At 34.3% G+C, this 13,548-nt stretch overlaps 1 protein-coding gene across 1 annotated transcript in view; it reads right to left on the reverse strand.

The window, feature by feature from the left end:
- NDC80 (NDC80 kinetochore complex component) overlaps positions 1-13,501 on the reverse strand; it is a 36,351-nt gene extending 22,850 nt beyond the window's left edge. Inside the window, exons 1-8 of the mRNA XM_012725820.1 lie at positions 13,454-13,501; positions 12,107-12,216; positions 11,187-11,264; positions 8,637-8,760; positions 8,370-8,542; positions 7,129-7,231; positions 3,258-3,347; positions 893-986 (exon numbers count right to left, since the gene is read on the reverse strand). Coding sequence (XP_012581274.1) covers positions 893-986; positions 3,258-3,347; positions 7,129-7,231; positions 8,370-8,542; positions 8,637-8,760; positions 11,187-11,264; positions 12,107-12,207 — 763 coding nt within the window. The 5' untranslated portion in view covers positions 12,208-12,216; positions 13,454-13,501. The remainder of the gene's footprint in view (positions 1-892; positions 987-3,257; positions 3,348-7,128; positions 7,232-8,369; positions 8,543-8,636; positions 8,761-11,186; positions 11,265-12,106; positions 12,217-13,453) is intronic.
- Positions 13,502-13,548: the final 47 nt, after the last annotated feature.

A 13,548-nucleotide genomic window follows, 5' to 3' on the forward strand; every position in this document is an offset into this window, starting at 1 on the left:
CACCACCACAGACCATTGTGCTTCCTTCCTTATGTGTTCTTTCTCCTCCCCCAGTTCTGTAGTCAGCTATCAAGAGTTAGTTTTTCAGCTTGTTTTTCTCTGATTATTAATTTAGATACCAGATGGTGCCACTAATAATTCTGGTTATTATTAAGGAAGGTTCATACAAAGAGGACATAAAGAAATACTGCTATCTTTTTGCTAGCAATGGCAAAGTGATACTATCCTGTTTTGATTGATCCCGCTGTCTCTGGAGGAACAGCTTTACACATCTTAGATTTATTTAATTTACTTACCACTTTGGTATGTTATATAAAACAATTTCAATAGAAAATTAAATAAAGCAAAATAATGCTTTCGGGACATTTTAGAGTTAGCCAGTATAGACCTAGATTATAGTTACATGAAAAAAATAATTTCTTTCTTTGAAAATACAATGCCCCATTCAGCTTTTGTCACAAAATTTCAAAGAAATCTTAGATCTTTTGACTAATTAATACTTTACCATCTCAAATAGTAAAGAGGGGATATCATAGGGATATTATTCCACAATAGGAATAATATTTGCTGATTATCTGCTCTGCTTCTGGTAGTATGTGTTATTTTATATACATTGCTACCTAACCTTATAAAACTTTATTAGACTGGTCATGTGTTTTGAAAAGGTTACAAAGCCAATAAAAAGATTATGCCTCAAGTCTGACTCCAACATCAATATTCTTTCTGCTTAGCTTCTACTTTTTTCCACCAAAGAAACTATGATAATAAAAATCAGTAAGCATCTAAAGTGAGTAGTTCACATAAACATTGGGTAAGGTAAGAATAATGAAACTCTATGAGCAATGTTAACTAAATGACCAAAAGCAAACACACCGGGAATAAGAATACTTACTCAACTTTGACTGCAATTCTACATTCATCTCTTCAAAGCTGTCAGCACCAGTCATGAAACTCTCATAGCATTTTATGGTGTAGTCCAAAAATAACTGATTGGATTAAACAGATTTAAAAACAAAACCAGGATTTTCTATTTAGTTTGCTTCAACTTTCTAAGCGGAAATTTAAATTTGAATTAAATAATAAAGGCCAGGAATACTAATTGTAAATGATGTCCAAAACTAGAGTAAGCCACTGATTATGCTATACAACTCAATATGCTACTTCTAATATGTGAGAAGGAAAGAAATTAAAATTCCGATAAAGGTGATATTTAGCAGACCGCAAAAATAAACATACCTTCAGAAATTTGAGAAGGTCAAACAAAGAGAAACGTTAGCAAATATAATTAAATATAAAACTGTACAATTCTTTTTAGGGAGATCTATCTTATGACAACTATAAATGTGTATTGGACTTGATTTGAGGAATTACCTTATGACAAAGGTGTATTGACTGATTATCTAAGCCCAATTAAACTGACAAAGTCTAGCTGTGAAAACTAGAATGTAAAGCTAGTTGTAAAACTAGAATGCTAGCTATAATTACACTGTAACTTCAGACTACAAAATGGCAGGGCTAGTAGAGATGTAAACAGTAGAACAGCAGAATTATTCATACTTGTCTAAGAGAAAGCAACATTTTATCTTGCAGCTATGAGGTGACTTGGTCACTGATGATGCACACTGTTAGGAGGCAAGAATGGCTGCTCATAATTTTCCATAGCCTAGATGAAATAAATTATCCCTCAAAATAAACCAATTCCCTTTGTGGCAATTCTCTGCTTACTAACCAACCTTCGTATTATATGGTTGGTATGGAAGATAAATGCTGAATAGGAAGTATGAATATTCTTATAACTGCAAAGATGATCTAAACCCTTGTTAATTAAGATAAAATTGAGATCTAAAATAAAAATGAGTTTCTGGACCCACAAAGCTAAAGATCAGAATCTGGTGAAGTTGGATATTTCGATACTTCTTTTTAATTAAAAATAACACATCATATAGTTCACAAAGTATTCCTCTGCTTACTGTCATTTGAAATAATAGCTAAAGTAGCAACGATAATTTTTACTGGTTTAATCTTTTTTTTAAAAAAAAGATTTATTTATTTATTCATACAGAACTGGGGTACAGGCAGAGGTGCAGGGGCCGTGAGAAGATTCACCAGAGACAGAGTGGGGAGCAGAACAGGCAGATCAATGAAGTACACTGCTGAGGGGAGCAGCATGCTGGTCAGGAGAGGTCTGCCAAGCCATGTGGGTTACCTCTAGAGCAAGGGATCGAACTCGCACTGAAGCAGCTGCTGCTGGCTTGCAGCACTGCATCCTTACCCGTTGCACCACCAGGGAGGGCCCTGGTTTAATCTTTATGATAAATTCCAAGTAATATTTAATAGGTGTAAATTTATTTGGATGAAAACTGAGGTACAAACAAATCAAGTCCAATACACATATTGGAATAGAGAAGAATTCTCTCAGGAGTACGTGCAAAGGCTCACTGCTGAGTAAGAAGAGCAGCTTGACTACTCTTTGTCCAAAAAGAAAAAGAAAATGATGACCCCTGTATAGTTGTTAGATGAGACTACTGTTATTTCCCCTGTCTTTTTTGACAATTGCTCGAGAGTAAATATTAGAATTAGCACATAAATAGCTCTCTTTTTTAGGGCCTTGGATGGTGTTTGGGTTCTTATGTATGCTAGAAGATGGTAATGCATAATCTCAAATTATAAATGTATTCCTTGGAATTAGTATTTGTTCCATTTAGAGAGATATATGTGATTTTAGTAAATAGTGTGAGGTTTGTTATGCAATGTAGGCTTCAATAAAGTGTAAAGTGGAAACTGGACCATTTGTTTACTTTTATCTCAATCACTTCTGAATTGTTAACTCTGATCTGAGTGACAATATGACTAACTGAAAAGGTCAAAACAAAACAAAACAAACAAACAAAAAACACACATATAGTATTCAAGGCCCAATCTGTTATGCTTTGGATTGACAAAGAATTACATGAAAGTAACACTGCCAGTACTGATATCTTCATTCTAAAAATAGGGAAGAAAAATATTATATTTATAATAATAATAACATGTTATTACTTAATTCCAATTTTCTTGTATTTTTTTACTTAGTAATAAACATTTTCAAATTTCTCAGTCTAGTTAATTTTAGAAAATTATAATGACTCCAAGAGTAGGCTTATTGACATTTTAAAAAGTCAATTTCTGAAGATTTTTAGAAATTAAAATATATTAATTTTAATACTCACATTTAAATAATAGTAAGATAATTTTAACATTTATACAAATACAAGTACCTTATTATGCATAATTCCATCTTCAGTTTCTTCTCCCCAAGGCTGTCCATCATCAAATAAAGGTGAACTTTCTTTCATGGCGTTATGTAACTAATTAGAACACAAGGAATAGATGAAGTTGATTAAGTTGGTGTGAACAACACGTAGATCACACGTTTTGACAAATTCATTTTTAAAGTCATACACATGATTAGAAGTCTATTAAGAGGTTATTTTTATTGACCCTTACAATAGAGTCTATTTGATATTACAGTGATTAAATCTCTTTAGATTAGGGAAGGATGGGCTCTGTATGTAGTTTTGTTGTACAGAGGAAAAGTATGCTGATCTTTATGCTGCTATCAGTCTATTGAGAGCACATGTGTAGCTTCTACTGCAACTCTGAGAATCCAAAACAAAATTACTCCATAAGAGGTGAATCAATAAGTTATTTATTGATTACTCTTTCTCAAAGACCTCAATATCACTGTTCAAATGTTATTTACTGACTCAGAATGTATAAATATATACTTTAGACTTAACTCAGTATGTATATGAACTTTAAATTTTATTTCATAATACAAAATCTTTAAAAACAATTTTCAACTTAAAAAGTTGAATAACAATGTATTATGACAGGTAATACATTTAACAGATGATTCATTTTAGCAAAATATTCAGATATTTATAATTGATAAGCTAAAAGGAAAATGTTTAAAGTGTTTTAAGGCACATAAAGTTCATTTTGGAACATCTTTTTATAGTTTAAAATATAACTTTAATATGAAAAAATTCAGAAAATTTAAATGAAACTGCTATAAAATATAAAAATGTAAATGTATTATCTAATATAACACAGTAGACTTTTAGGAAAGGATTATGCAGTAGGAGTACCTAAAGGACAAAGTGGCTTATATAGGACTTTTGAGTGGGGGAAGTCCTCAGCACAGAGTTGACTGCATTATCTACCCCTTTCCTATTCGAAAGACACTCATAAGACCGTTAGGTCAAGAAGGGATGCTGGCAAACTCTGTCAACTTGTTCTCTATCTTTTCTTCCTTTGATAAGATTTCAAGTGTCAAGAGATTTAATCAAGTCTGAAGGACACAGAGGACAGAACCCAAGAGGCAGAATAGGATCTAATACCTTGTAATCAGGGTAAGTAAACACAGAGTTTCTGTCCCCATGTCAAAGGTCCCTGCGAAAACACCTGCTACTCTGCAAAGTCCAAAGACTGATTTATAGATAGAGGGAAATAATAGATCCCTAGGAGCTGTAGGAAAGACTCTTCTGCAAGGACTAAAAATTTTCTAAACTGGGGAGATTTGATTCAACTTAAAATTGTATACAGATAAACAGACATATGGATTTAAGTGATCTGTTAGCTATAGTTGCTATCTTCCAATATAATACTACTTCTCATTACCATGGAATACAAAAGAATAGAGAGAACTCAGAGATCTGAGATGAGTAAGGCTCTACTACCCTGATCATTAACAAAAGTTAATAATGTTGCTCTCAGTGTATGCACCCTCTTATTCCTGTTCCCTAGAAAAGGAGACAAGGTTACTGGCAAGATACCTATTACTCAAACACTGTAACAAATACCTTTAACACGCCAAGCTCTAAGAGGTATAGTGACAGTGAGATAAGAAAAAAATTTCACAAAACATTAACAAACTAAATTCAGGAGAAAAGGAATAATAAACTATGAAGAAATAGAGGCTAAATAAAGGAACCACTGTATCACATTAATAGTTCTCAAGAGTTGTTGCAAAAGTATATGATAACCTTTAATGATTCTTGACAATACTTAGGAATAGGCAGATAACTTTAACATGAACATTATCTTCTATCTAATACATTTTAACTAAATAATAAAACAGAAAAGACGCGATTTGAAAACAGTGGTAAATAACAGCAATTAATTGACTGATTCCCAAAGGATGTCTAAATTAATGCCATTATGGCAACTTCTCTCTAGTATATCTATAAAGTCAATGTGATACTGGTTAAAAAACTACCACAAGGTATCTTTTAGAATTTGACAAAAAAGTGATTTAAAGAGTGAGGGGAATGACTGGGGAATTGTGAAAAGTAGTAACAATCTCTGCTAGAGAAAATATATTAAAAAGCTACAGGAATTAGTTTGGTGATGATGTAGAGAAGGAAAAAAGAGCAGGGAAATAGGTTAAAAACATACTGGTGGCAATTCAAAACTGTGAGAAAGGGAATGACATCACCAAGCTGGAGAAATAGGTCATTCCTGACTTTGTTCTCTCTTACATGAAGAAAAACTAACTATTCAAAGACCAGACATTATTGTGAAAGTCCCAGAACATGGGAATGAGGCTGAAATATCTTCCTGCACCAGAGGAAACCACATCAGAAGAGGAATGGGTATTGCCAGTTAGCTCTTACCCCAGGCTGGCAAAACATCATGCCAAGAGGTCTTCTCTGAATCTACAGATCTTCATTGGTAAAAGAAAGCCCAGGCTGGACCTCTAGTTTCTCTACTTCATGGGTTGATTCTTGGAACTCCTTTATGGGGACTTATTTCTTGGATTACCAATTTATGGGGGTAGTAGGGTATCTGCAGGAACTAGATGGAGACAAGAAATGTGTGTGTGTGTGTGTGTGTGTGTAGGCTGTAGCAATCAGCAACGGGGATTTTGGCAGAATGAACTTCTACCAAGGTACCAAGGTGGCGGCACAGTCTGACTAAGAATCTTGGAAGGTGCAGGTCTACCTGAGTTGAGAACTCAAAAGTTTCTTGCCACTTCTGTAGCATGAACTGCCCCTCTGGTATTCATATGATCAATAGGCACATGAGACAGTGCTTAACATCACTCGTATTTAGGGACATGCAAATCAAAATTGCGAGTCTTAGAATGGCGACTATCAAGAAAATGAGATAATATGTTAGCAAGAATGTGGAGAAAAGAAACGTGCATTGTGATACTGTAAATTGGTGCAATCACTATGGAAAAGTAAGAAGGTTCCCAAGAAACTAAAAAAAGAACTCTTACATGATCTAATAATTCTAGTTTTGGGAAAAAAAATCCAAAGGACATTTATAATAGTCAAGACATGGAAACAATAAGTATCTGCTGATAGGTAAATGAAGATGAAATATATGCAGTCATGCGTGCTTAATGACATTCTGGGACACATGTCACTAGGTGATTTTGTCATGGTGCAACCAAGATACCTAGCAGTCGATTCAATATCTTAGATGGATTTTTTTTCTTTTTTGCTTTGGTTGTGATCACCATAGAATGCAGAGGGATACACTTCTGGTTAATTCAGGTTATTAGAAGTTTGCCCATATTTTCCACTTTTGTAAAATCCTTCATCACTTTTAATTTCATTTTCAGGTCAATAACTTGAAATGGTTTTTTACTGGCAACATGAACAGTGGATTTTGTATTCTTAGCAACCGTGATCAATAAAAAACAAGATTACACAAGCACAAAGAAAAATGACACTATCAAGAGACAAGAGAAACGAGATGTATGAGGGTGTTGCTGGCACAAAATACTTCAATGTTAGGATGACTACGAAGTTCCAGAAATAGGAATTTGGGACCAACATTTTATGTAGTCCATCATGACCATAATGGCATTATCTGACTGCTGCACTACTGTGCATATAATGGAATACTATTTAGTCCTAAAAAGGAAGTCCTGCTATTTTCTGCAAAATGGACCTTGAGGATTTATGCTCTTTTGCTAAGAGATAAAGTCAGACAGAGAAAGACAAACATTTTTGAAGAGTAAAAATTGATGTAGACTTTGAGAAACAAGGTGTAAGAAAGACTGGAGGAGAAACAAATACTTGAAGGAAAAGAATCTTTCCTATGCCTATATTTAAAAAATAACAAATCAAATACCTTGATGCAGTCTATAAGCCAAACCAAGGCTGCCACTATGTGAGGCCATGTATGAGGGGCCCCTACTGTATACATGGAGCTTTTGGATAGTGCAAAAGGATACCTATCAAAGATCAGAACAAATAAGTTAATATCGTGATAAAGTAAAATGGGTAAATTAATCAAAAGTTACATTAAAAAAATTTCCCATATTAACAGTCTTGATTTATGTAGATGTTATTGCTGAGATTTTGTTCTTAGTCATCTTATTCTACAATGATGTGTGCTATTTTGGTTTCTTTTCTGAAAATTATTTTGTATATATACTCAATAGATGAATTTGATTTACTACCGATATGCAAGATTTTTCTAAAAGATCTTTTGCTTCTTCAAATTCAATACCACATAAATGACATATATGTAGTCATTTTCCTTTATGTAACCCCTTTCACTTTATTTCATCCCATTTTCACCAGACTATTAATCCTATCTTTTTGGCTTTTATAAAAAATTTTTTAAAAAGATTTATTTAGGGCCCTCCCTGGTGGCGCAGCGGGTTAGAGCACTGCACTGAGAAACTAAAGCCACTTCCTCATGAGTTCGATCCCCGCCTGCCCCGGAGGTGACCACATGGCGTGAGACCTCTCCTGACCCGCCCGCTGCTCCCCTCAGCAGTGTACTTCGTCGATCTGCCTGTTCTGCTCCCCACTCTGTCTCTGGTGAATCCTCTCACCCTCCGCATCTCTGGCCTGTACCCCAGTTCTGTATGAATAAATAAATCTTAAAAAAAAAAAAAGATTTATTTATTTATGCATACAGAACTGGGATACAGGCCAGCAGTGCAGGGGCAGTGAGAGGGTTCACCAGAGATGGAGTGGGGAGCAGAACAGGCCGACTGACGAACTGTACTGCTGAAGGGAGCAGTGAGCAGGTCAGGAGAGGTCTGCTGCGCATTGTGGTTCACCTCTGAGGTGGGGATCGAACTCATGCTGAAATGGCTTTAACTTCTTAGTGGTGTGCTTCAAACCACTGTGCCATAAGGAGGGCCCTCTTTTATAAAATTTTTATTACCCATCCCATCTTTTCACTGCAGCAGCTAAGGGACTCATAATCTATGATCTGTAGGTTTGGTAATAACCTCCAAAAAGCAATTCTTTTGACTTTTCAATTTGCCCTAATTTTGTTGTCCACAATGACCAACTTTAATTATTCTCTGTGTTTCAATGGTTTCTCTAGGCTAGTGAGAAATACAACATACAAACCCAAGATCTTTAAAGATTCTTGGAACCTCTTCTTCAAACTTTGTGTCAGGAAGTTCATATGAAGGGCACAGGAAGCCATAAAGAAAACTGAAGATCTTTAGGAAATCTTTAACAGATGGCGCTTGTAGAGATTTCATGGACACACTATATGCATAACCATTTTCTGTAAGAAACTAAATTTTTGAAATGTTATTTAATAACAGAAAAAATACTGGAAAACACTTAAGAGAACACCCGCAATTTAGACTATTTAAGATTATAAAATACCTCACAAAGTTGTCGAATACACTGCTGAATGAATGCTTTGTCATTAAGTGGTCTTGGGTCCTTGATTTTTTCAGAACTGGAAAATATACCCAGTTGACTATTCCGGGATCCATGTCCACTGGTTCTGGAAATGTATTTTCAAAAAATTGGTCAAAACTATCTCCTTAACTATTTCAAGGTGAGTTTATTTTTTAATGCCAGCACGAAACATTAAAGTATAATTCTTTAATTTTTATATTTAACAAGTCAGAATTCTTATTTAAAGCGGAGAATGAGCATACATAAAATGAGTAAATTATGAGGATTAAGTAAAAATACACACTTGTTTTGTATTTGGCATTACTAACACATATAACATCCTGTTGTGTATTCTGAGTCCATTAGATTTTTGCAACAACCACTGAGTCTGTTCAGTAATCTAAGCCCTCTTGCCATCTTCTCTACCGCTTCGTTATTGCTCCTTTATGCTCAACTCCTTGTTTTACGGTTATTTCTTCTGGGAAAATTGCCTTTGACATGTTAAAGTAGATAGTATATGCTTTTTCTCATAAACATGTTTACATCATTCTATATTTTTACATTTGATTGTCATATGCCATAATTATATATTGGTACTTTTTAGTCACTAATGGCTATAGCACATACACTTCATACCAGTCCCTGACCCTGAAAAAAAACTTTAATAATTAAAGTCTCTATAATCATCCCTTGGCTTACCTATAAGTCCATCTAAGCTAACCAGTACAGTTTCTTAAATATCCTCGGGACAATAAATTTATTTATTGGACAGAGATCACAAAACTGTGCTATCATAGCATGGAACTCTAGTAACCAAAATTTCATTTTTCTCTGCAAATTTGTTTGTTGCTTTCATGTTATTTCCTGCCAGGTTTGGAACATTCTTTAAACTGGGCTTTCTCACTCTACTGTCCCCGTTAGCAAATTAGCTATTTTTTTCCTTGAGTATTAGATAATTCGAGAACTATTTTTCTACATACTGTTATTGCTTAACATTTAGTTGTTTTTCTTTTTACTATAAAAAGAATACATGTGTAGACTTAGTTCACATGAAACTACACTAATTGCTATCTTTTTAAATTTCTGAACAATCATTCAATTTATAGTGTAAGAGTATAGGATCTTGAACCAGAATGTGGGGTTTCATTTATTCTGTATGCTTCTAGTTGTATGGCTTTGGATAAATTACCTAATTTCTTGTTCCTTCATTTCCTTAGCTATAAAATGGAGATAATAATAGAATTTATTCATAGGGTAGAGAGTTAATTAAAGAGTTAATAGAAGCACTTATAACAATGTTTGACCTATAAAAATACTTAAGAGAAGTTCAAGTTTATAATCATTATCATCATTATCTCTGAAGTACAGTTCTGTGATAAAAGTTACAGAACAAAAATATCTTAATTTTTCATAAACTGGAACAAGTATCAAAAGCAATTTAACTTGGTTTCATACCAAATCAATCAGTTTCATTAGGTAATAAATATTTCATCCTAAGTATTTTAAAAACAACTGAACAAACAGGTCTATCCAAAACAAAAGGTTGTATTTTCTTTTTGTAAGACAAAGGAATTTTCAATTTTGGGGCTGAACATTTAAAAAATCAACTTTATTTAGGTGTAAAAATGCTTAAAATAAAATGTACTTGTCTAAAGTGTACACAGGTGGAACCTCTACTACTATAAAGATACTGAACATTTCCATCATACCAAAAGTCTTAAATCCCTTAACAGTCAGCCCTTGCCTTACCGCCAGCTCAGCAATCGCAGATTTACCCTAGACTGTGGTTCTTTGAGTGTGATCAAGGGGATCTGAGAGGTCTAAATTATTTGCATAATAAAACTAGAAGGCTACTTGCTCCTTTCATTTTCATTCTCTCTTGAGTGTAGAGTGGAGCTTTCCATAGACTGGCCACCTATATGTTATCAATAATACGTATTATAGCACTAAATACTATAAGTTGTAATGCATGATATATAACACATCTATTAGGGCAGATATAATTTGCAAAAATGCAAAACGTTACTGCTTATACCATAATAGCTTTGTTTTGAAAATTAAAAGAAAACATGTTATTTATATTAATGTGATAGATTGATATTTTTCAATTGAATTAACATAAAATTTTATTTTAATTTCTAGTAAGATTAATATCAATACATCTAATGCACAAAATAAAAGGCCTTGAAGGTCTTTAACATGCAGTATGAAAAAATCTGAGAATATAATGTTGTACGAGGTGATGTTCTTTCTAATTTTAAAATACTATGATTCCATTAATTATCTGAAAGCTAACTGAATTTAACCAACTATTCATTTTTAACAATGAAATAGTGGTCTAACTGTGCTAATATATCTCTTATCACCTTCTAAAACATGTGTAACCCATTTTGTTTACTTAAAGAGAAAAGCTAAATAGTTACAACTTTCTCTTGAAAGTGGTTATGCCATGTAATCTTTTGTTGTCTGAGACTACTTAGCTTAATGCATGGCTATTAAAAATCTCTTCAATAGTAGAAAAAATATCATTACCTTTTGCCAAATACAGAAACTTTTCTTTCAGATGTTGGTTTGTTTATATTCAGCTTTCCAAAGGAGGGTTTCTCTTTGCTTTAAGAAAAGGAAAAATACACTTAAATAAACATAGTACTAGTTAAAAAAACTTTGAAAGTGTGAGAACCAACACCTCTTCCCCATTACCTATAAAAATAACTCAGGACTATGAAAATTTTAGCAGCAATCATATTATAGCTATTATAGTTTAAATTATAATTCTAAAATATTAAGAAGCAGAACAAAAACATACCTACATTATGATTGCAATTATTTTAAAATGTGTACATTTATAGGTAATGACTGTAAAGAAAAGGGTAAAAATATAAACATTTCAAATTTCTAGAAAAAGCAAAGGCTCACAGTATGCAAAAGTAATTTAAGAACATCTAGTAATTACTTTGTACCTTGGTATTAAAAGTGACAAAGAATAGAAATAGTCTTCCTTTAACTGGAAGAAGATCACTTGTAAGAAAAAGATAGTTTATGATGCAGTGTTTGGATACCTTTTCCCAGTGAATCTTGAGGAAATATTTTAGGGAAGTACTCTACAGGTTTCTTCTAAATTGTAGCTTATTGTCAGAACAAATATCTTTTATAAAATTTTGCTAGTTGGAAGCACCTTAATAATTAAAAGTTATAGCATAGAATCTGCTCAAGATAAAAGAGGAAATTAAGAGTGCTGAAGGGGACATAATAGCCATTCCTGGGAGAGGCATTTGAGAATTTGCCTTGAAGAACACGCCTAATTTTGAATTTTAGTGACCCAAATTTAGTTACCACTAGGAACAGAGAAGATTAATCATGTCACCAAATCATGTCACCACTTATACTACATCTTTGTATTAAGCATCTTTACAGATTTCTTTGCCTAAGGTGGTAAGGCATGAGGTACTTACTTTTGAGGGGTATAGAGGCACTGTTTATTGAGGTCCTGCGATCTCAACTCTTGCATAGAGAGGCGACCGGCACCACCAGTGGAAACTGAACTGCGCTTCATGCTTATGGCCTACATACATGAATACAGTATTTAAAAAATTCTTTTCAGACATAAATGAAATATTAAGCACCAACTAGTATCTTTCTTCTGAAACAGAAAAGACAGTCTCAGGACAATCTTTCCCCAGGCTATCTTTGTCAGGTTAGGAGGTAGCCTCTACTTGCAAAGAATATCTGTTTAACTTAATTTAAAAACATTTAACACACATAAACAAAGACCTACCATGTACAAGTGAGTGTGCAAGGGAATGCAAATGATACAAAGATGAAGAAAGTATGATTTTTGCAATCACATGGGTGTCTTGTGATAAAGCCCTGATTACTAAATCAGACATCACAGCTGGTGGCAGTGTTTATTTCAATGGTAAGTGAGAGGCTGCCTGCCAAGAACCATCTCCGGATATTTCCTCTTTTTTGGCCTCTGGAAATGGAGCTATTCTATTTTCTTTTCTTAATGGCCCTCTCACCTGCTCTCCCCTTAACCTACATTTTCCCATTTATATTTTTCAGTTGTTGCTGCTCGTACTTCAACCTGCTCAACAAGAATAAACAATCTGGTCCATAAAAGGGTCTACAGACTGCAACCATTTTTCTCAGATCACATTAACGTCTCATTTCCTACAAATCTACTGACACCCTAACCTCCTAAGGTACTCATGATCCTATCTAATCTCTATGACGTCAAACACTGTACCCACTCTTTTCAGACACTTGATGTGGCTACCAGAAAAGATGCTATTTGTTATTTTTTTACTTCGCTGGGATCGCCTTAGTTGTAAAAACTGATTAGACTCTTGCTAATTTTTGCCGCCTTACGTGCTTATACATCTATTCCTTACATGCTTATACATCTATTCCGTTTTCCCATTAGTTCACTCCCAATCTCCGCACAAGATGTATACAATTAATGTTCTTGATGTACCTCTGACCATGGCAACAGAGTGTTACATGTCAACATCTTAAACGCAAAACACGAAATAGTTCCTCAAGTGTCCTTCTTATCTCCGTTCCCACTTTGTCTTTCCCATTTCCTTGCTCCAGGCGTTGTTCTCCCCAGCGGTTTCCATAGACCTTTACTTCGCTTTTGGAACTCAGTAAAAAAGTACTAGACCCTGGCAAACGAGCGCCTCGCACAGACTCTACCCACAGGCCTCTTTAAGATCTATAAACCTATGCTGTTGGCGCCATAGCCTTTTCCCTCCAGAACAGTACTAACGGCACAAAATCAACTCAAAGTCATTCCTTACCCTTCTTTTAATTTCCTGGCACAACGCAAGGACCGAATTTCTGCAGCCCTGTAACTGCGCGTTAGACAGAACAGCCGCCAAAACACCAATTCCTT

The sequence above is a fragment of the Condylura cristata genome, unplaced genomic scaffold (genome assembly GCF_000260355.1).
Source record: "Condylura cristata isolate star-nosed mole 26May11 unplaced genomic scaffold, ConCri1.0 scaffold00016, whole genome shotgun sequence".
NCBI lineage: Eukaryota > Metazoa > Chordata > Mammalia > Eulipotyphla > Talpidae > Condylura > Condylura cristata.